A 22,548-nucleotide genomic window follows, 5' to 3' on the forward strand; every position below is an offset into this window, starting at 1 on the left:
GGAAAGCATAAATGAACGGAATAATAGTATGGGATAATATAGTTAGGGGTTAGACAATGTTCTCTGCAGCTGAGAGTGTGAGATACAGAGGGACATTTACTGGCTCTGCTAGCTGCTGGCGGGAATCCTCATTGAATGGGATGTCAGAGCTAAATGGGATTCCCAATGGCTGTCAAACCCATTGCAATTCGCCCGCCTTGCCAGCCCCAATCAGGTTCCTGCCCAGACTGGGAACCCGTTGATTATGCAAAACTACTCATTGTAATCTCATTAGCAGGCTGGAAACAATGCACCCACCTCCCCAGCCGGAAGTTATGTGGGCATGATTTGGTACTGCCCTTGAAAAGTGGGGCCCTGCCACCATGGATTTCAAGGGAAGAGCAAGGAGATAAGTGCCCTTTTTTAAAGTATTCTGCAGTGTTTAGGGGGTTGTACATCTCAACTGGGAAAGGGGGTTGTTCATGTTGGAGGGCAGGGAGTGACCCCCTCCCCCCCCACCCTTTGCAGGACAGGGTGCCTCGGCCAACTGGCTTAATGGTGTGTTTAAACAGTAGCAACTCACTCCTAGATGTAATTTCCAGGTACCTAACTGGTAATAGTGCTCACTCCTTATTGTGGCCTATAACAGCTATGAGGCCTCATGTTCAGTGATAACTCCATGCATCCTGACCATCTGGAAACTTGTATGGTTGTATCAGTAATCCACTCAATCTGATCTAGTCCCTGGTTCGTTTCACGGCCCCCAGCTGTTGGCAGCTCTCTCTGAATTCTTCTCACTCACATGAAATGTTAGTCTCACTAGGGCTCTTTCTCTTTCAAGCCTGAGTGAGCTCAAGCTAGTGGCACACTTGAACTCCCTTCATTGACAGCCCCATGGCAGATGAGGGAGGGGAATCACCAAGGCTATTGCACACAAGGATCAGAGGCCCAGTAGCAGTGGAAAGATGTATTGGCAGATAGTCCATGTCACATCAAAATCTTCATTGTTGATACAATCAGTCTGGACCTGGAGGTCCATGCCCGTCTTTAGGGTGTCACAGATGATGCCACTCTGTTCTACCCGTCCTCCCCGGTGTTGGGGGGGGAGTGGGTAGGGACAGTCAGAAGGGATGCAGACTGCTACAGCCTCCCTACTGAAAGGCTCTGGGATGGGCTCCAGTGCCTTCTGCTCCCTCAGGGTGTTCGCTGGCCTCTGGGTCACTCCATGGGATGGAGAGGGAGCTGGAGTGAGCTCCAGATGCCTCACCATCACCTGGTGATGCCAATCCTGGAGTCCCACTGTTGTCTGAGCCATGTTGCCGATTGCCAACCCCCTCAGTCATGGTGCTGTGAGACTGGGCCAAGCTCTGGAGCACCACAGCAATGTCCACCTGTGCCTGTGACATGTCCATGTGTGACTGTGTCTGGTGTCGTGGGCTGCAGCCATGGACAGTGATTGAGTGTTATAATCCAGGTCAGAAACTCCAAAGTGTTATATGAAGTCCACCTGAATCATAAGTTTTGCAACTTGAATTAGGGTGAGCATGAGATGTTTTACTTCAGGTATGATTCAAATGACCCTCAAGAGAGCTTTTATCAAACAAAGGTTACTTAAGAATACAGTTAACATGTACAGAAAGAAAATTAACAATACCTTTTACTAATTACAAACAAGAAAAAAACCCATATTGTATAAGCCTTAACAGTTAAATACTGTTCCAACCAAACGTATCCCACAAAAAACCCTCGCCACAGGTTTAGCACAAACAATGCAAACTTAGTCCTTTGGTTGGATGCTACAGTCCTCTTGAGATATACACAGACAAGCATGAAGTCAGAACTCAGAACAGCATCCCAAAATACCTGGGAGGGAGAGACTCTAGTTACTAGCTAGCAAACCACTAACAGCAGAATTTTCACTTCAGGAAGGCAAAAAGACCTGCTTCCAGCGAGCCAGCAGAATTTCCAATACCAGGAAGAGAGAGAAAAACACTGCTTGTAATTTGACAGCTTCTGGCTCTAAAACCAAAACTGAAAATGAATCCTTGGATTACAAAGAACAGTACAGCACAGGAAACAGGCCCTTCGGCCCTCCAAGCCTGTGCCGCTCATTGGTCCAACTAGACCATTAGTTTGTATCCCTCCATTCCCAGACTGCTCATGTGACTATCCAGGTAAGTCTTAAATGATGCCAGCGTGTCTGCCTCCACCACCCTACTTGGCAGCGCATTTCAGGCCTCCACCACTCTCTGTGTAAAAAACGTCCCTCTGATATCTGAGTTATACCTCGCCCCTCTCACCTTGAACCCGTGACCCCTCGTGATCGTCACCTCCGACCTGGGAAAAAGCTTCCCACTGTTCACCCTACCTATACCCTTCATAATTTTGTACACCTCTATTAGATCTCCCCTCATTCTCCGTCTTTCCAGGGAGAACAACCCCAGTTTACCCAATCTCTCCTCATAGCTAAGACCCTCCATACCAGGCAACATCCTGGTAAACCTTCTCTGCACTCTCTCTAAAGCTTCCACGTCCTTCTGGTAGTGCGGTGACCAGAACTGGACGCAGTACTCCAAATGTGGCCGAACCAGCGTTCTATATAGCTGCAACATCAGACTCCAGCTTTTATACTCCATACCCCGTCCTATAAAGGCAAGCATACCATATGCCTTCTTCACCACCTTCTCCACCTGTGCTGCCACCTTCAAGGATTTGTGGACTTGCACACCGAGGTCCCTCTGTGTTTCTATATTCTTGATGGCTCTGCCATTTATTGTATAACTCCCCCCTACATTACTTCTTCCAAAATGCATCACTTCGCATTTATCTGGATTAAATTCCATCTGCCATTTCTCCACCCAATTTTCCAGCCTATCTATATCCTGCTGTATTGTCCGACAATGTTCATCGCTCTCCGCAAGTCCAGCTATCTTCGTGTCATCCGCAAACTTGCTGATAACACCAGTTACACCTTCTTCCAAATCATTTATATATATCACAAATAGCAGAGGTCCCACTACAGAGCCCTGTGGAACACCACTGGTCACAGACCTCCAGCCGGAAAAAGACCCTTCGACTGCTACCCTCTGTCTCCTGTGGCCAAGCCAGTTGTCTACCCATCTATCCACCTCTCCTTGTATCCCATGAGCCTTAACCTTCTTAACCAACCTGCCATGAGGGACTTTGTCAAATGCCTTACTGAAATCCATATAGACGACATCCTCGGCCCTTCCTTCGTCAACCGTTTTTGTCACTTCCTCAAAAAACTCCACCAAATTTGTAAGGCACGACCTCCCTCTTACAAAACCATACTGTCTGTCACTAATGAGATTGTTCCGTTCTAAATGCGCATACACCCTGTCTCTAAGAATCCTCTCCAACAACTTCCCTACCACAGACGTCAAGCTCACTGGCCTATAATTACCCGGGTTATTCCTGCTACCCTTCTTAAATAACGGTACCACATTCGCTATCCCCCAATCCTCAGGGACCTCACCTGTGTCCAATGAAGAGACAAAGGGCTCGATTTTACCAAAATTTTGCGCCCGTTTTCGGGCACGAAATCGTGGTAAAGTTGGGCGTCGGGCCAAAAACGCGGTCCAGACCCGACCCAAGGCCAATCGAGCCTTTACCAACGGCTGATCCGGGCGCCGATCTGGCGCGCGCCCGAATCGGCCAGCGGTTTGCATGCATTTAAATCAGCATAATAAAGCCCGCACCCAACTTACCCAAGGATTCCCACTTTACGAGGCTCCAATCCGATTGGCGCCCGCGCATTTACCGTGTTGCTAAATTCAAGTCCAATAGGGCTTCAAGTCAGCAACTGAACCACTGAATCGCCCCCGACCACCCTTCGCGGACCGCCCCCGCGAACCACCCCGGCAGCCCAACCCCCCCCCCCCCGGATCGGACCACCCTGGGACGCAGGCCCCGCCAGCAGCACCCCCCTCCCCCCCCGGGATGGGACCCCCCGGGCCCCTGACCTACCTTGATCGCTGGTGTCCGTCGAAAGCATCTTGCAATCCTGGATACTGGCCTTGCTCCGGGAGAGCTGATGGTAGGATGACGTCTCTTCACTGGCCAGGGGGGGGAATGAGTCGTCTCTTCCCTGAGAGGCGGGGGGGGAGGGGGGGGATGTGACGTCTCTTCCCTGATGGGGGGGTAGGGGGGGGATGTGACGTCTCTTCGCTGAGGGGGGGGGGGAGGGTAGGGAGGGATGTGACGTCCTGCCCCTGGGGTGGGGGGGAGGGGGGCATGTGACGTCTCTTCCCTGATGGGGGGGTAGGGGGGGGGATGTGACGTCTCTGCCCCTGGGTGGGGGGGGGGGGGGGGTGCGGAGACGTTACATCCCTCCCCCCCCCACCCCCAGGGGCAGAGACGTCACTTCCCCCCCCCTGCCCCCCTCTGCCGGGGTGGTTCGCGGGGGCGGTCCGCGAAGGGTGGTCGGGGGCGATTCGGCGGTTCAGTTGCTGACTTGAAGCCCTATTGGACTTGAATTCAGCAACACGGTAAATGCGCGGGCGCCGATCGGATTGGAGCCTCGTAAAGTGGGAATCCTTGGGTAAGTTGGGTGCGGGCTTCATTATGCCGATTTAAATGCATGCAAACCGCTGGCCGATTCGGGCGCGCGCCGGATCGGCGCCCGGATCAGCCGTTGGTAAAGGCGCGATTGGCCTTGGGTCGGGTCTGGACCCCCACCTCCGCCCCCCTCCCCAACCAGGGAAAGTCAAAGGGCGCAGACAGCAGTGCTGTCAGCGCTGCCTTTGACTTTCGTGCTCGGGCGCGCTGAGTGCTGACGGCTTCGAACTGCGCATGCGTAGTTCGGTGCTCCGACAGATGCAAATGCGCTAGGCCCCGCCCACTGGACCCGCGCCGAAAAAAGGCGCATGGGGGCGCTGGAGTGCGGCTGCCGGGCGCGGGTCTGATTTACGACCGCACCCGGCACTTAGAGCCGATTTGGTAAAATCGGCCCCAAAGATTTCCGTCAGCGGCCCAGCAATTACATCTCTTGTCTCCCTGAGCAGTCGAGGATAGATGCCATCAGGCCCGGGGGATTTGTCAGTTTTAATGTTACCTAAAAAACCTAACACTTTCTTCCTTGGAATGGAGATTCCCTCTAACGGGTCAACACCTCCGTCTGAGACACTCCCAGTCAACAAGTCCCTCTCCTTTGTGAATACCAATGCAAAGTATTCATTTAGGATCTCCCCTATTCCCTTGGGTTCTAAGCATAATTTCCCTCCTTTGTCCCTGAGAGGTCCGACTTTTTCCCTGACAACTCTTTTGTTCCTAACATATGAATAAAATGCCTGAGGATTCTCCTTAATCCTGTCTGCCAAGACCATTTCGTGACCTCTTTTTGCCCTTCTAACTCCCCGTTTGAGTTCTTTCCTACTCTCTCTGTATTCCTCCAGAGCTCCATCTGTTTTCAGTTGCGTGGACCTAACGTACGCCTCTCTTTTCTTTTTGATCAGATCCTCAATTTCCCTGGTTATCCACGGCTCTCGAATCCTACCTTTCCTAGCCTTCCTTTTTACAGGCACATGCCTGTCCTGCAGCCTTATCAACTGTTCCTTAAAAGACTCCCACATGCCAGACATGGACTTACCCCCGAACAGCCTCTCCCAATCAACGGCCACCAATTCCTGCCTAATCCGGCTATAGTTTGCCTTCCCCCAGTTTAGCACCCTACCCTTAAGACAACACTCATCCTTGTCCATTACTATCCTAAAGTTAACAGAGTTATGGTCACTATTTGCCACATGTTCCCCGACCAAAACTTTGACGACCTGACCAGGCTCATTTCCCAGAACTAGATCCAATATAGCCCCCTCTCTAGTTGGGCTATCTACATAATGTTCCAAAGAACCTTCCAGTACGCATTTTACAAATTCCTCCCTGTCCAGACCCCCAGCCCTAAGCACTTTCCAGTCTATACCAGGGAAATTGAAGTCTCCCACTACAACAACCCTATTTTTTCTGCACATATCCAGAATCTCCTGACATATCCGTTCCTCCACTTCCCGTGGGCTGTTGGGTGGCCTGTAGTATACCCCCAGCATAGTGATTGCACCTTTCCTGTTTCTGAGCTCCACCCACAGCGACTCATTACATGATCCCTCTAAATTGTCCACCCTCTGCACCGCTGTAATATGCTCCCTAACTAATACCGCTACTCCCCCACCTTTTTTAGCCCCTCCTCTGTCTCGCCCAAAACACTTATACCCCGGAATATTCAGCTGCCAATTCTGTCCTTCTTTTAACCATGTCTCCGTCACTGCAACCACATCCAAATTCCGCGTAAGCATTAAGGCCCTAAGTTCGTCTGTCTTACCCGTTACGCTCCTCGCATTGAAGCAGATACACTCCAGACCTCCAGGCCCACTCAGGTCATCCTGCTCCAGAATGCTCTTCTTCTTATCTAGCCTTGCCCTGGCCCCCAGCTCGACCCCAGCCTCAGTACTTACTGACCTACTGTTTTGATCCCCACCCCCCTGCCACACTAGTTTAAATCCTGACGAAACACTCAAGCAAAACTCCCAGCCAGGATATTTGTGCCCTTCCAGTTAAGGTGTAACCCATCCTTTCTGTACAGGTGCCATCCTCTCATGAAGACTTCCCAATGATCTATGAATTTGAAACCCTCCCTCTTGCACCAGTCCTTTAGCCACATGTTCAATTGTAGAATCTCCCTGTTCCTGGCCTCACTAGCACTAGGCACTGGGAGCAGTCCGGAGATTGCTACCCTAGAGGTCTTATTTTTTAGCCTCGCACCCATCTCCCTGAATTGCTCTCGTATGACCCCCCTGCTCTTTCTACCTACGTCATTTTCACCAATGTGTACAATTACACCTGTTTGATTACCTTCCCTTTTTAATATGCTTCCTACCCTCTCGGAGACATCCAGTACCCCGGCACCAGGGAGGCAGACTACTATCCTGGAGTCTCGATTGCGCCCGCAGAACCTTTGGGGGAGGAACCACCTGACTTTAACGTGCCAATAATCTTCCCCCTCACAATGCAGGGTCATAAAAATTCCCGCTAAGTACCTCAGGCCCAGAGTAAAAATAAGTAAAATCTCACTTAAACCACTGAGGCAGCAATAAAAGGACTTCTTACCAGACAGCTCAGCAACAATGAAAAAAACCCAAATCTGCTTAACTGCAGAGAACATGATTTAAAAAAAACCACATTTCTTAAAGGTACACTAATGTCACATGAGCCAGGCTTTGGACATCGTCAGACATGGCTCAGATGTCTTGCCCCATGCTTTCCACTTTTGATGGCACCCTTGCAATGTTGGCCTGGGTACCACATAATGCTGTGACCTCAGGTTTCAGACTCCTCCAGGTGGCTGTGCAGTTGCTGGAATGTAGCTGACAACCTTTCCTATAAAGCCTAGCTATGCTTTTGCATCTTGAGCAGTGATGGGATGGGTTTTTCACGGGCAGCTGTTTCCTGGAAGGCAGCAGACCTCCGACTGCCAGCTCACTCGAAAGTTCCAGCCTTCACCCGATGTGCAACAGGAGCTGTATGATGTCCAACAGTGAGTGCCCCAGAAGCCTCACTGGAATTCAGAAGGATGAGAGGGGATCTGATCGAGGTAGAAAAATACTAAAAGAGATTGATAAGTAAACGTAGACCAAATATTTCCTTTTGTGGGGCAATTTAGAACAAGAGGTCACAGGTATAGGTTGAGAGGTGGTAGATTTAAAACTGAAGTGAGGAGGAACAACTTCTCGCAGAGGGTGGTGAATTTGTGGAACTCTCTGCCCCATAGTGTGGTGGAGTCTTAATCATTAAATGGTTTCAAGAAGGAGGTGGTGAAGGGGGTGGTAGTGGGGACTCGTAAAGTCAACAACGTGCAAGGCTGATAGGAGCACACACCACCTTGGAGTATGAGCTTAGAGATTGAAAATCTTTAAGGGCGGCGCAGTGGTTAGTACTGCTGCCTCATAGTGCCAGGGACCTGGGTTCGATTCCAGGCTTGGGTAGCTGTCTATGTGGAGTTTGCACACCCTCCCCATGTCTGTGTGGGTTTTCTCCAGGGTGCTTTGGTTTCCTCCCACAGCCCAAAGATGTGCAAGTTAGGTGGATTGGCCATGATAAATTGACCCTTAGTGTCATGGGGATTAGCAGAGTAAATATAAGGGATTACAGGGATAGGGCCTGGGAGGGATTGTTGTCAGTGAAGGCTCGATGGGCCGAATGGCTTCCTTCTGCACTGTAGAGAGTCTATGGTCGGAATTTTACCGGTACACCCGCCGGCTCGAGGCCAATGGAGAATGCCGTTCTGCTAGCCTCACCCGCCCTGAAATCTGGGCAGGCATGCCAGTAAAATCAGGGCCTATGAGTCGATGGTGGAATGGTGCCTGCTGAGCTCTGCTAACGCCAGTGGGGACCACTCCAGTTTTCACGCTAACGTGAGCACTTAGAGTGCAATTGGGAGAATCGCAGCTAAAGATTTTGTTGTTTTCCTGGTTCTAGGGTGAAAGAAATCCCTTCAGAGCTGGTGAGAACTCGGGAGTGACACAATGTCCCAACTCCTATAGTCAATGTCCAGACAGATGAAGGCCAGTGTGCTAAATGCCTTCTTCGCCACCGTGTCTACCTGTTAGCGGAGACAACATCAGAAAGGTTTACATCAGACACACAAGGTTGTGAAATCCATGAGCCAAGCATTACTACAGAACTAAGTTCAGATTCTATTCCAATAGAACAACCAACATCTCTGGTAGCTGACTACAAAGTAACTTCACAAGATGACGTACTTGGTACTCATAAGGAACAGGCTACCGAGGATGTCAAAGATCAGACTTTGGAACGCAATATCTTACCAAAACAAAATTGACGTCCACTAAAAAGACACTTGTATTAATTGTACATATGTAAATAATAATGCTTGGTAACGTAACTGATGTTAATTGTGGGTAATCATTCATGTTTAAAAGTTTGTTATTGTGCTACTGAAGTAAAGCAATGCACCTCTATGATTAGTCACCAGAGGCATATGTAGGTTTTATCTCCGCTTACATGTTAGACATCAATCTGGCAACAGCTCTTAAATAAATCTGCATTGAGTTGGTTCAAAACCCACTGTGTGGCACCTTATCATTTTTTGTCTTGTTAGTACTACCTGTCAAAACATCTAACAGATAACAGTACCAGACATAGTCTTATCAAAAACAGGTCCAATTTCTTACACTGCTCAAACTGAAGATGAACTAGTTTCGCGACGCCATGCTGACCAATTGTTTTAATCTCAAAATGATTTCTTAGAATTATCTCCAGAAGTACCAACTTCTTGAGTTCCAAGTGCTGTGAATACTAGTACGGAAGTCTTAGCTGAATCTAAGTTGCCTGATGACTGTCTTTTTGCTACTATACCACATCGCGACTCATCAAAGTGGGTCCAGATAAAAGCTGGAATAAGGACACTTTGCCTGAATGCACGAAGCATTCGGAACAAGGTAAATGAGTTGATGGTGCAAATCAGCACAAGTGGGTACGATCTGGTGGCCATTACAGAAACGTGGCTGAAAGGTGACCAGGACTGGGAGATGAATATCCAGGGGTATCAGGCGTTTAGGGAGAATAGACAGGAAGGAAAAGGTGGTGGGGTCGCGCTATTAATAAGAGATAATATCAGGGTAGTACTGAGGGATGACATAGGCTCTGAGGAACAAAACGTGGAATCATTATGGGTAGAGATGAGGAATAGTAGAGGGAGAAAGACACTAGTAGGTGTGGTATATAGGCCCCCAAATAATAATGTTGAGGTAGGGAGGGCTATAAACAAGCAGATAAGGGATGCGGGTAAAAACGGAACGGCAATAATCATGGGGGACTTCAACATGCACATTGACTGGCAGACTCAAGTCGGTAAGGGTGGAATGGAGGAAGAGTTCTTAGAATGCTGTCGGGATAGTTTCCTTGAACAGCATGTTACGGAACCGACGAGGGAACGAGCTATTTTGGATCTGGTATTGTGTAACGAGGTAGGTAGAATTAAGGATCTTATTGTGAAGGACCCTCTTGGGTCTAGTGACCACAATATGGTCGAATTTCTGATTCAGATGGAAGAGGAGAAAGTTTGGTCCCAAACCAGTGTCCTCTGTTTGAACAGAAGGAAATATGATAGGATGAGGGATGAATTGGCTAAGGTAGACTGGGAGAGCAGGCTGGCAGGTAGGATAGCTGAGGAACAGTGGAGGATTTTTAAGGAGATCCTTTTCAGTTCTCAGCAAAAATATATTCCAGCAAAAAACAAGGATTGTAAGAAAAGGGAGAACCAGCCGTGGATAACGAAGGAAATAAAGGAGAGTATTAAAATAAAAACAGCTGCGTACAGAGTGGCCAAAAATAGTGGAGAAACAAGTGATTGGGAAAAATTTAAGAAACAACAAAGAGAGACTAAGAAAGGGATAAAGAAAGGAAGGATAGACTATGAAGCTAGGCTAGCAATTAATATAAAAAATGATAGTAAATGTTTTTATAAATATATAAAAAGGAATAGAGTGGCTAGAGTGAATGTTGGACCCTTGGAGGACGAGAGCGGGGAGTTAATAGTGGGAAATGAGGATATGGCTGAGTCTTTAAATAAGTTTTTTGTGTCGGTCTTCACGGTGGAGGACACAAATAGTTTGCCAAATATTAACGATAGAGGGTTGGCAGCAGGAGAAATGCTTAATACGATTAATGTTACCAGAGAGGCAGTGCTGGGTAGACTAATGGGACTGAAGGTGGACAAGTCCCCGGGTCCGGATGGAATGCATCCCAGGGTATTGAAAGAAATGTCAGAGGTAATAGTGGATGCGTTAGTGATTATCTATCAAAACTCGTTGCATTCTGGGGTAGTGCCGGTTGATTGGAAAACGGCTAATGTTACGTCGCTGTTTAAAAAAGGAAGGAGACAAAAGGCGGGTAACTATAGGCCGGTCAGCTTAACGTCTGTAGTAGGGAAAATGCTGGAATCCATTATTAAAGAGGAGATAGCAGGGCATCTGGATAGAAATGGTTCAATCAATCAGACACAGCATGGATTCATGAGGGGAAAGTCGTGCTTGACGAACATGTTGGATTTTTATGAAGATGTGACTAGGGCGGTTGATGGAGGAGAACCGGTGGATGCGGTGTTTCTGGATTTCCAAAAGGCGTTTGATAAGGTGCCCCATAAAAGGCTGCTGAAGAAGATTAGGGCACACGGAGTTGGGGGTAGTGTGTCAAAGTGGATTGGGGACTGGCTATCCGACAGGAAGCAAAGAGTCGGAATAAATGGGTGTTTTTTCGGTTGGAGGAAGGTAACTAGTGGCGTGCCGCAGGGATCGGTACTCGGGCCGCAACTGTTTACCATTTATATAGATGATTTGGAGGAGGGGACGGAGTGTAGGGTAACGAAGTTTGCAGACGACACAAAGATAAGTGGAAAAGTGAATCATGTGGAGGACGGAGAAGATCTGCAGAGAGATTTGGACAGGCTGAGTGAGTGGGCGAGGATATGGCAAATGGAGTATAACGTTGAGAAATGCGAGGTTATACACTTTGGAGGAAATAATAACAAATGGGATTATTATCTCAATGGAAACAAATTAAAACATGCTACCGTGCAAAGGGACCTGGGGGTCCTTGTGCATGAGACGCAAAAGCCCAGTCTGCAGGTACAACAGGTGATCAAGAAGGCAAATGGGATGTTGGCCTATATTGCGAAGGGGATAGAATATAAAAGCAGGGATGTCTTGATGCACCTGTACAGGGCATTGGTGAGGCCGCAGCTGGAATACTGTGTGCCGTATTGGTCCCCTTGTATGAGGAAGGATATATTGGCATTGGAGGGAGTGCAGAGAAGGTTCACCAGGTTGATACCGGAGATGAGGGGTTTGGATTATGAGGAGAGGCTGAGGAGATTGGGTTTGTACTCGTTGGAGTTTAGAAGGATGAGGGGGGATCTTATGGAGACTTATAAGATAATGCGGGGGCTGGATAGGGTGGAGGCGGAGAGATTCTTTCCACTTAGTAAGGAAGATAAAACTAGAGGACACAGTCTCAAAATAAAGGGGGGTCGGTTTAAGACAGAGTTGAGGAGGAACTTCTTCTCCCAGAGGGTGGTGAATCTCTGGAATTCTCTGCCCACTGAGGTGGTGGAGGCTACCTCGCTGAATATGTTTAAAGCGCGGATGGATGGATTCCTGATCGGTAAGGGAATTAAGGGTAATGGGGATCAGGCGGGTAAGTGGTACTGATCCACGTCAGATCAGCCATGATCTTATTGAATGGCGGGGCAGGCTCGAGGGGCTAGATGGCCTACTCCTGCTCCTATTTCTTATGTTCTTATGAGAATTATACAGAATTAGTTCCAAGAGAAAAATTGTCTACTGAAGTTCCGAATCATACTTCTACGTCAAGGACAACAAATTCCAGAATATTGTATATGACCAAAGAGGAATAGATGTCCTCCTGATCTACTTTCTTATAGACTGCGTATAATGATTAATGGTGCATAGTACTATTCCCAGAGTATTATTGATTCTATGTAAAACATTGTACTAATTTGTTGTCGTGATCATAGAAGAAAGAGGATGTTGTTAGTTTGAATCTATTTGTACAAGCAATGTCTTTTTTGGTTTAAAACCTACAACACCAAACATGGTTAGGACTGGGAAAAAAGGAGTTGGCAGTGTTCACGCCCTCAGTCTGGCAAGGCGGGGCCTGATAGAGCCAGCAAGACCAGCTCCAAAGAGGTTCTTTAAAGGGCACCTCAATCAGCACAGGAAATAAAAGTCCCTAGCTTTGTTCTCCCATGGACGTGGAGGGCCCCCTCACAAGCATCGGGAGCTCCCTGCATAGCACGGTACATGCAATTGGGCTCCCTCTTTCGCGCAACGCCAACAATGAGGCTCTCTCCTCCCGCTACCCCAATGTCGACATCAGGACTCTCCCCTCTTCCTTCCTCCTTCGCGGGCATTGGGACACCATCAAAATCTCAGGGCACTCTCCCCTTTCTCCTCTCCACCATCACAATCAAAGGAACACTCTCCACTTTTCCTAGGCTCTCTGGGGCTGCCCAGAAGGCCCACCCCAGTTCCGGCCCCAGGTATAGGTTTGCGCTACTAGGAACCTGGCAATGCCTACCTATCCAAGGAGGAAGTGCCAGGCCACAGCCTGGTCATGTCCCTTTCCCAGCAGGAGCAATACATTCCTTGACACCCCTGGCAGGATCCTCTTTACTGTTTTCTGATTTCACAATCCTGTTGTGAAACTTGCCAATATGACATATCGTCGGCGATGTTTCAATATTCTATGAGGTGGGATCATTTGGAGGGGAGGCCCTTTAAAAGTATGTTAATACATTTTCTGGATGAGAACTTCATTATGTCACTGGCCTGGGACAGGGAAAATCAGGAAATGTGATCTCAGCAGTGAGAATCATATTTCCTGATCCTTGTGAGATTTGCACCCGTGCCATTATTCTTGCTGACAGCTAACACGGGTGTAACATCAGGATTATATTCACTGGAGTTTAGAAGAGTGAGAGGGGATCTCATAGAAACTTATAACATTTTAACAGGGTTAGACAGGGTAGATTCAGAAAGAATGTTCCTGATGGTCGGGGAGTCCAGAACTAGGGGTCATGGTTTGAGGATAAGGGGGTAAACCTTTTAGAACTGAGGTGAGGAGAAATTTCTTCACCCAGAGGGTGGTGAATGTGTGGAATACGCTACCACAGAAAGTAGTTGAGGTCAAAACGTTGCCTGATTTCAAGAAGAAATTAGATATAGCTCTTGGGGCTAAAGGGTTCAAGGGACATGGGGGGGGGTGGAAGGGAGATCAGGATATTGAATTCGATGATCAGCCATGATCAAGATGAATGGCAGAGCAGGCTCGAAGGGCCAAATGGCCTCCTCCTGCTTTTAGTTTGAATGTTTCCATCAGTTCCTAGGAAATAGCAGAGAGTTTGAACAAGAATCTGTTCAGCAATTTCCATTTTTGAGGTTCAGTGGGGTGATGAGCTGGCTTTGTGCTGTATTTCCCATTGGGCGGTGTAGAGGGAACTTACATTCAATTTCATGCTCAGAACCTCAATAATGGGCGAGTAGTTCTCTGAATCACATGGCAGGTGGGAACTGGTTTGCCTACCCTGACATGCCCCACAAAGGAAGGCATGAATAATGTACCAGAAACTCCCTCACCGACTGTGCTAGTGATCCGCTCACTATTTTATGTCGGCCACAGCCCAAGAACCCTCGCAATCATTTTCCATGACAATTACAGTGTCCCCGGGTTAGTACTCCCTCTTTTCTCCTAGCCGTCCATCAGCTGCAGCCCGGGTCCCCTCATGACCATGACATTGGTGAGCATAATGTGTTTCACTCCAGTTATGATTCAAGTGGCCCACAAGGAAGCTTTTATCAAAGTTTATTTAAGAACATAGAATATAACAAAAGTTAGCATAACTTTTACTAATTACAAGACTTAAACATGACATAGTATAACTCCTAACAGATAGCTGTCTATGTTATTCCAAGGTAAAGCGATATGCCATAGACATGCATCCTTCTTCAGATTTAGCACAAAAACAAGTATGCTCACGTGATACTGGATTTTCAGTTTTTTAACACTTCTGGACAGAAGTCCAGGCAACAACTTTCAGAGAGGGATATATCCTCAAAACAGCAAAACCTCAGAGAAGCAAACCCACCCTCTGCAGTTCTCAGTCTCCAAACCCCAGAGGCAGAAAAGAATATCCCTCCCTCTGCAGCTTCCAAAGCAGCAACTCTCATACAGCAGAATCTCCAAGAAAAAGACATCTCCTGGCAGATGCCAGTCTCCAACTTCAGAGAAGGGAAAATAGAAACACTGCTCTTTCAACTCTAAAGGCGGCACCTAAACTTAAATATTCTGTAAAAAGCCCAGCTTCCCTGTCATATGACCATCCCTGCCAATCATCCTAATGAAGCCCCACTCTGCAAAATTCCAGGGGAAAATTGCAGATCTGCATTAGTTCAGATTAAAACCAACATTCTAGCCATTAGAAACAATTAAAAAACCGCTACAACAGATCGAACATGACTCAAATACATTTCTTAAAAGGCACAGTATCATCACACACCTGATACACTACATGTTAGTGCGCCACCGTGACCACAAAGCATGTCCTGCATACAAGAGTCATTCCCAGTGCTGACCATTGGCTCATTTGCTCAAAGTTGCACTTCCATTTCAAGCCTAAGTTCAAGAACAGATCTAGAGACAACCCCTCAAAGAAATTTCAAAACAGCAAACTGTAAACATCATCTTTCAGAAATAGATATCACACAACGTTACAGACCAGACTGATCTCACTGCTGGTTCCACTCAACTCAGGAAACACATCAAAGCTGCAGTGTTGGATAGTCCAATTAAGTAATTAGACCCAGCACCAAGAAGAACAGGGACTGGTTTGATGAAAATCATAAGGAAATCCAAGATCTGCTAACAGTAAAAACGTCAGCTCAGCAGGCCAGCCAAGAGAAAAAGACGGCCTACCATCAAACATGCAGCACCCTTCAATGTAAACTGAGGAACATCCAAAATGTCAGGTGGATCATACTGACAGAAAACCTCAACTGTATACCGATAACTGCTGACATAAGAAACTTCTAAGAAGTGCAATAAAGTCAGTCTATGGGAGCCCAGCTGAAGGAAACTGTGACCACCATCAACCAGATGAAGAGCAGCAAAACCCCAGAGTCAATGGAATTCCACCTGAAACCTTGAAACAGAGTGGCCTTGTCCTATATACCAGGCTCCATGAGATTTTCATGGCCTGGTGGGATCCACAGAATCTTTGTGATGATGTTATCACCTTGTACAAAAACAAAGGAGAAAAGTCAGACTGCTTCAATTACTATGGGATCATCCTCCTCTTTATCTCTGGAAAGATCCTGACTAGAATATTTCTGATGTGGAGATGCCGGCGTTGGACTGGGGTAAGCACAGTAAGAAGTCTCACAACACCGAAAGCTTATGGTATTTGCTACCAAATAAACCTGTTGGACTTTAACCTGGTGTTGTAGAATATTTCTGAACAGGCTTCTGCTTATCATTGCAGCAGAATATTTCCCAGAGAGTCAGTCCAGTTTCAGAGCAAGCAGAAGTAATACAGACATAGCACTTTTACTCAGTACAAGTACAAGAAAAGTGACGAGTAAAACAAAGGCATGTTACATTACTTTTGTAGATGTCACTCAGACACTTGATATTGTGGGCAGAGATGGACTTCAGAAAACCTTTGTAAAACTTGGATGTCCACCTGGGTTTTTGGTCATGGTGAAGAAATTATACAAATATCTGTCTTGACAACTTAAAGACAGCAGTCACCCCTGAAGTCTCTTCCAAATCTCCAATGACATGAAGCAGAGATGTTTGCTGGTCCTGACCTTATTCAACATCCTCTTCAGCATGATACTGCAGCGGGTAATGAAAGACATTGAGGAGGGAGTTCACGTATACTTCTAGACTGATGGAAGTCTTTTCAACATAAGGCATCTTCAGGCTCACATAAAGATGCAAGAAAAACTTATCCATGAACTTATTTTCTCTGATGACTGCATTCTCCTGATCCAGTCAATCAGAACTGCAAAGTAATTACAAGTTTTTCCATGGTGTCATAACTCTTTGGATTAAAAATCAGTTTAAAGAAAATTAAAGTCCTGCATCAGCCTGCGCACAAGAAAACATAGAGCACCTAGAAAACCGAGCTGAACGCCATCAAGTAATTTACCCATTTGGGCAACATCATCTTGCTCAATGCCACAATAGACAAGGAAGTGGGCAATAGGCTTTCAAAAGCAAACAGCACATTCGGCAGACTCTACAAATAAGCATAGAATGACCACAGTCTCACAGCACAGACCAAATGCAAAGTGTTCAAAACCGTAGTCCTCATCACTTTCTTAAGGCGCTGAGTCATGGGTCCTGTACTTCTGTTATCTATGCCTTCTAGAGTGCTTCCATCAATGCTTCCTCTGCAGCATCATCAAGATTTGCTTGCAGGGCCACATCACAAACATTGAAGTCCGGGAAACAGCCAACATCACCAGCATCGAGGCCATCCTACTAAAAGCAGTATGGTGACACAGTGGTTAGCACTGCTGTCTCACAGCACAGTAAGAAGTCTCACAACACCAGGTTAAAGTCCAACAGGTTTATTTGGTAGCAAATACCATAAGCTTTCGGAGCTTGCTGCTCCTTCGTCAGATGGAGTGGTCTCTGTCTACCAGGGACCTGGGTTTGATTCCGGCCTTGGATGACTGTCTCTGTGAAGTTTGCATGTTCTTCCAATGTCTGTGTAGGTTTCCTCCGGATGCTCCAGTTTCCTCCCACAGTCTAAAGATGTGCAGGTTAGGATTGGCCATGGTAAATGCACAGGCTTACGGGAATAGGGTGGTGGGCCTGGGTAAAATGCTCTTTTGGAGAGTCGGTGCAGACTCGATGGCCAGAATGGCCTCTTTTGACACTGGAAGGATTCTATATTCTATGTGTTGGATGAGTCACATTGCACGAGTGAACAACAGTAACCTATCCAAAATCGTATTGCATGGAGAGCTGACCATTGGTAAATGGAACAGTGGGGCCCAATGCAAACATTTCAAGGACTCACTGAATAGTCCTCTCCATATGCCATATCGACCATCACCAGTGGGAAGCACAGGTTGTGATGCCTGGAGGTGTCACATCAGGAATGCCACAGATACCTTTGCGATTGAGCGAAGTGCCAGCATGAAAGAGAAAATGAAGAGAAGAATAGATCTAATTGCCCCCAGCAATGACTATTCCTTCACCTGCACCCACTGCGGAAGAATCTGTTGGCCACGGATAAGCCTGACTAGCTACCAGTGAAACTGCAAATGATAAGAAAAATGCAACCTTTCAAGAATCTTCAAATGTGAAAAAACACCAAGAAGAAGACTCCCTATGGCCAAAATAACCCTGTCTATTTCTGTACCAGTCCAGGAAGATTGAATTTTTTTCTCAGATCATACCTACTGCTTTCGTGGCCTCAACATTAATGCACCTCATTCCCAGCCTCAGCTTCAGACCTCCTGCTCTTTCTGCTTGTGTTTGCTAAATTTCCTATCCAAGATGCAAAGGAAGATGTATTGCTCACCATATGTCAGGAGCATGACAGATGCAAGACTTTGTTACAGATGGATCTTCTGTAAATAAGAGGATATATCTATTCACTTAGCTGTGTATGCCTTTATTGGTGCATCTATCTCTTTACTTATTGCACTTTCTTCATTCCTTCAGCCTGCCTGACTCTCTTCTATCTCCTTTGCTTCTCTATTTTGGTTGTTACCCTGTCTGTCTTTTCTTCTGCCTCTCTCAATTTTGTTTTGCTTTGCAGGTATTTCTTCTCTTGCTATTTTGGATGCAAGGTAGGGAGGCACTCTGAGGCCTAGGTACAAATTTTCTGTGGTGACTATGGGTGCAGGTGCAGCCGGACCCGAATCATGGGTAAATTATTGGAAAAAATTCTGAGAAACAGTATATTAGTCATTTGGAAAGGTTGATTAATCAAAGATGGTCGGCATGCATTTGTTAACGGAAGGTTGTGTCTCAGTTGATGAAAATATTTGAGGTGCTAATAAGGAGGGTGGTGGTGGTGCCTTGATAGAGTCAAGGTCAGACTGAAGGTCAGAAACTTCATTTTGTTTTATTGAAGGATCAATTAGAGTTAATAAATATTATACTGAATCAAAGAATGCTTACAGCACAGAAAGAGGTCCTTCAGCCCATTCATGTTGTTCTCTGCAGGAACATCACAAATAGTTCCACTCCCCATAACCCTGTAAATGATTTGTCTTCAAATGCTCAGCTAATTCTATTATGAAAGTCAGGAAATCGAATTGCATCTGCAAAGCACTGCTGTAAGCAATGTTACTGAACAAATTTCTCCCAGAATAGCGCTCGGTCTAGTTTGGCATAATCCCACCAAAGTTGTAGTGACAGTAAGACGAATGGCACAATGGGTTTAAGTGTTAGTGTCACAAGTAGGCTTACATTAACACTGCAATGAAGTTACTGTGAAAATCCCCCAGTCGCCACACTCCGGCACGTGTTCAGCTACACTGAGGGAGGATGTAGCATGGCCAATGCACCCAACCAGCACATCTTTCAGACTGTGGGAGGAAACTGGAGCACCCAGCAGAAACAGGAAGAACATGCAGGCTCCACACAGACTGTGACCCAAGCTGGGAATCGAACCCAGGTCCCTGGCGTTTTGAGGCAGCAGTGCCAATCACTGTGCCACTGTGCCGGAGTACCCGGAGGAAACCCACGCAAACATGGGGAGAACGTGCAAACTCCACATAGACAGTGAACCAAGCTGGGAATCGAATCCAGGTCCCTGGAGCTGTGAGGCAGCAGTGCCAACTGGTGACTGTCTGCGTGGAGTTTATGTCCGCGTGGGTTTCCTCCAGATCCTCTGGTTTCCTCCCACAGTCCAAAGATGTGCAGGTGAGGTGATTTGCCCCTTAGCGTCCCAAGATGATCCTTTGACTTGCCACACATTTTTTTTCTATCCATAATAACTGGTCCTGGATATAAAGAAATGACAAACCTAAATCAGTGAATCAATGAAAACTGAATAAATTTCAAAAGGTAATTCTCGGAGCTGATTCAAAGCAATACCCTGGATTCATTGTCATCTGCAATTGCACATTCTCACCTAAAGGATTGTAATCCAAGTTAAGGACTCGAAGTTGAGAACTGTGGGCAACTGCAATCGCCAAGCGTGCCCATCCCTTCACTGTGATAGCTGGGTTAGCACTCAGCGTCAGCTCTTTCAGACCTGAGAAAAAACACAAAGTATCAGAAGGTGTGATGACACCATGCAAGTCATAAGAGAAGAACAAAGGCAAAGCAAAATGCTGTACATATGAACCACACAAAAACAAAAGGTCCATAGAAGTTGTCTTCTATTCTCATTGTGTGACTTCTACACATCACTAACTCCATCTACACTCACCAATGTACCCAACCATTTTCAACTGCTTCATCAATGACTTTCCCTCCCATTATAAGATCAGAAGTAGGGATGTTCACTGATGATTGCACCATTCATGACTCTTCAGAAACTGAAGCAGTTCATGCCAATTTGCAATAAGACCTGAATGATATCCAGACTGGGGTTGACAAGTGGCAAGTAACATTCGCACCACATTAAGCGTCAGGCAATGACCAACTGCATGCAATAAGAGAAAATTTAATCATCTCCCCTTGACATTTAATGACATTACCATTGTTGAATACTCCACTATCAACATCCTGGGGGCTACCATTTGCTGGAAACTGAACTGGACCATCTATATAAATATAAATGCAAATACTGCGGATGCTGGAATCTGGAACAAAAACAGAAAATGCCGGAAAATCTCAGCAGGTCTGATAGCATCTGTGGAAAGGGAATAGAGCCAACGATTCGAGTCTGGGTGACTCTGATGAAGGGTTATCCAGACTCAAAATATTGGCTCTATTCTCTCTCCACAGATGCTGTCAAAACTGCTGAGATTTTCCAACATTTTCTGTTTTCATCAGCCATCTAAATACTTTGGTGACAAGAGCAGGTCAGAATTCTGTGGCGAGTAACTCACCTCCCTGACTCCTCAAAGCCTGACTCCTCAAAGTCCACCATCTACAAGGCACAAGTCAAGATTTAATGGAATACTTTCCACTTGCCTGCATGAGTGCAGCTCCAACAACAACAAGGAGCTTTGAAAAGGTATTGCATGGTAGGTTGTTGCATAAGGTTAAATCTCATGGGATCCGGGGTGAGGTAGCTAAATGGATACAAAACTGGCTTGATGACGGAAGCCAGAGGGTGGTTGTAGAGGGTTGTTTTTCAAACTGGAGACCTGTGACCAGCGGTGTGCCTCAGGGATTGGTGCTGGGTCCACTGTTATTTGTCATTTATATTAATGATTTGGATGAGAATATAGGAGGCATGGTTAGTAAGTTTGTAGATGACACCAAGATTGGTGGCATAGTGGACAGTGAAGAAAGTTATGTCTGATTGCAACGGGATCTTGATCAATTGGGCCAGTGGGCTGACGAATGGCAGATGGAGTTTAATTTAGATAAATGCAAGGTGATGCATTTTGGTAGATTGAACCAGGGCAGGGCTTACTCAGTTAATGGTAGGACATTGAGGAGAGTTACAGAACAAAGAGATCGAGGGGTACAGGTTCATAGCTCCTTGAAAGTGGAGTCACAGGTGGACAGAGTGGTGAAGAAGGCATTCAGCATGCTTGGTTTCATTGGTCAGAACATTGAATACAGGAGTTGGGATATCTTGTTGAAGTTGTACAAGACATTGGTAAGTCCATACTTGGAATACAGTGCACAATTCTGGTCACCCTATTATAGAAAGGATATTATTAAACTAGAAAGAGTGCAGAAGAAATTTACTAGGATGCTAACGGGACTTGATGATTTGAGTCATAAGGAAAGGCTGGATAGACTGGGACTTTTTTCTCTGGAGCAGAGAAGGCTGAGGGGTGAACTTATAGAGGTCTATAAAATAATGAGGGGCATAGATCAGCTAGATAGTCAATATCCTTTCTGAAAGATAGGGGAGCCTAAAACTAGAGGGCATAGGTTTAAGGTGAGAGGGGAGAGGTACAAAAGTGTCCAGAGGGGCAATTTTTTCACACAGAGGGTGGTGAGTGTCTGGAACAAGCTGCCAGAGGTAGTAGTAGAGGCAGGTACAATTTTATCTTTTAAAAAGCGTTTAGACAGTTACATGGGTAAAATGGGTGCAGAGGAATATGGGCCAAATGTGGACAATTGGGATTAGCTTAGGGGTTTGAAAAAAAAGGGGCGGCATGGACAAGTTGGGCTGAAAGGCCTGTTTCCATGCTGTAAACCTCTATGATTCTTCATATCATACTCATTTATCTCTATTGGTGGAGCAAATCCACTGGACTGAATAGCCTACATCTGATGGTGTATGGCCTATTCATTCAATTCATCCATCTTGTTATAAATGCTGTGCGCATTCAGACAACATACAAAGAACAAAGAACAAAGAAAATTACAGCACAAGAACCAGGTCCTTTGGCACTCCAAACCTGCACCGACCATGCTGCCCGACTTAACTAAAACCCTGTACCCTTCCGGGGACCATATCCCTCTATTCCCACCCTATTCATGTATTTGTCAAGACGCCCCTTAAAAGTCACTACCGTATCCGCTTCCACTACCTCCCACGGCAAAGAGTTCCAGGCACCCAACACCCTCTGTGTAAGAAATCTGCCTCGTACATCTCCTTTAAACCTCGCCCCTTAAACCTGTGTCCCCATGTAATTGACTCTTCCACCTGGGAAAAAGTTTCTGACTAGCCACTCTGTCCATGCCTCTCATAATCTTGTAGACTTCTATCAGGTCGCCCTTCAACCTCCATCGTTCCAGTGAGAACAAACCAAGTTTCTCCAACCTCTCCTCATAGCTAATGCCCTCCATACCAGGCAACATCCTGCTAAATCTTTTCTGTACCCTCTCCAAAGCCTCCACATCCTTCTGGTAGTGTGG

The 22,548-nt window shown here is 46.4% G+C and overlaps 1 protein-coding gene across 1 annotated transcript in view; it reads right to left on the minus strand.

Moving 5' to 3' along the window:
• Nucleotides 1-22,548, minus strand: part of lrrc73 (leucine rich repeat containing 73) — a 172,934-nt gene that overhangs the window by 96,175 nt on the left and 54,211 nt on the right. Inside the window, exon 3 of the mRNA XM_078212147.1 lies at nt 19,688-19,810. Coding sequence (XP_078068273.1) covers nt 19,688-19,810 — 123 coding nt within the window. The remainder of the gene's footprint in view (nt 1-19,687; nt 19,811-22,548) is intronic.

Source organism: Mustelus asterias, chromosome 5 (assembly GCF_964213995.1).
Source record: "Mustelus asterias chromosome 5, sMusAst1.hap1.1, whole genome shotgun sequence".
Taxonomy (NCBI): Eukaryota; Metazoa; Chordata; class Chondrichthyes; order Carcharhiniformes; family Triakidae; genus Mustelus; species Mustelus asterias.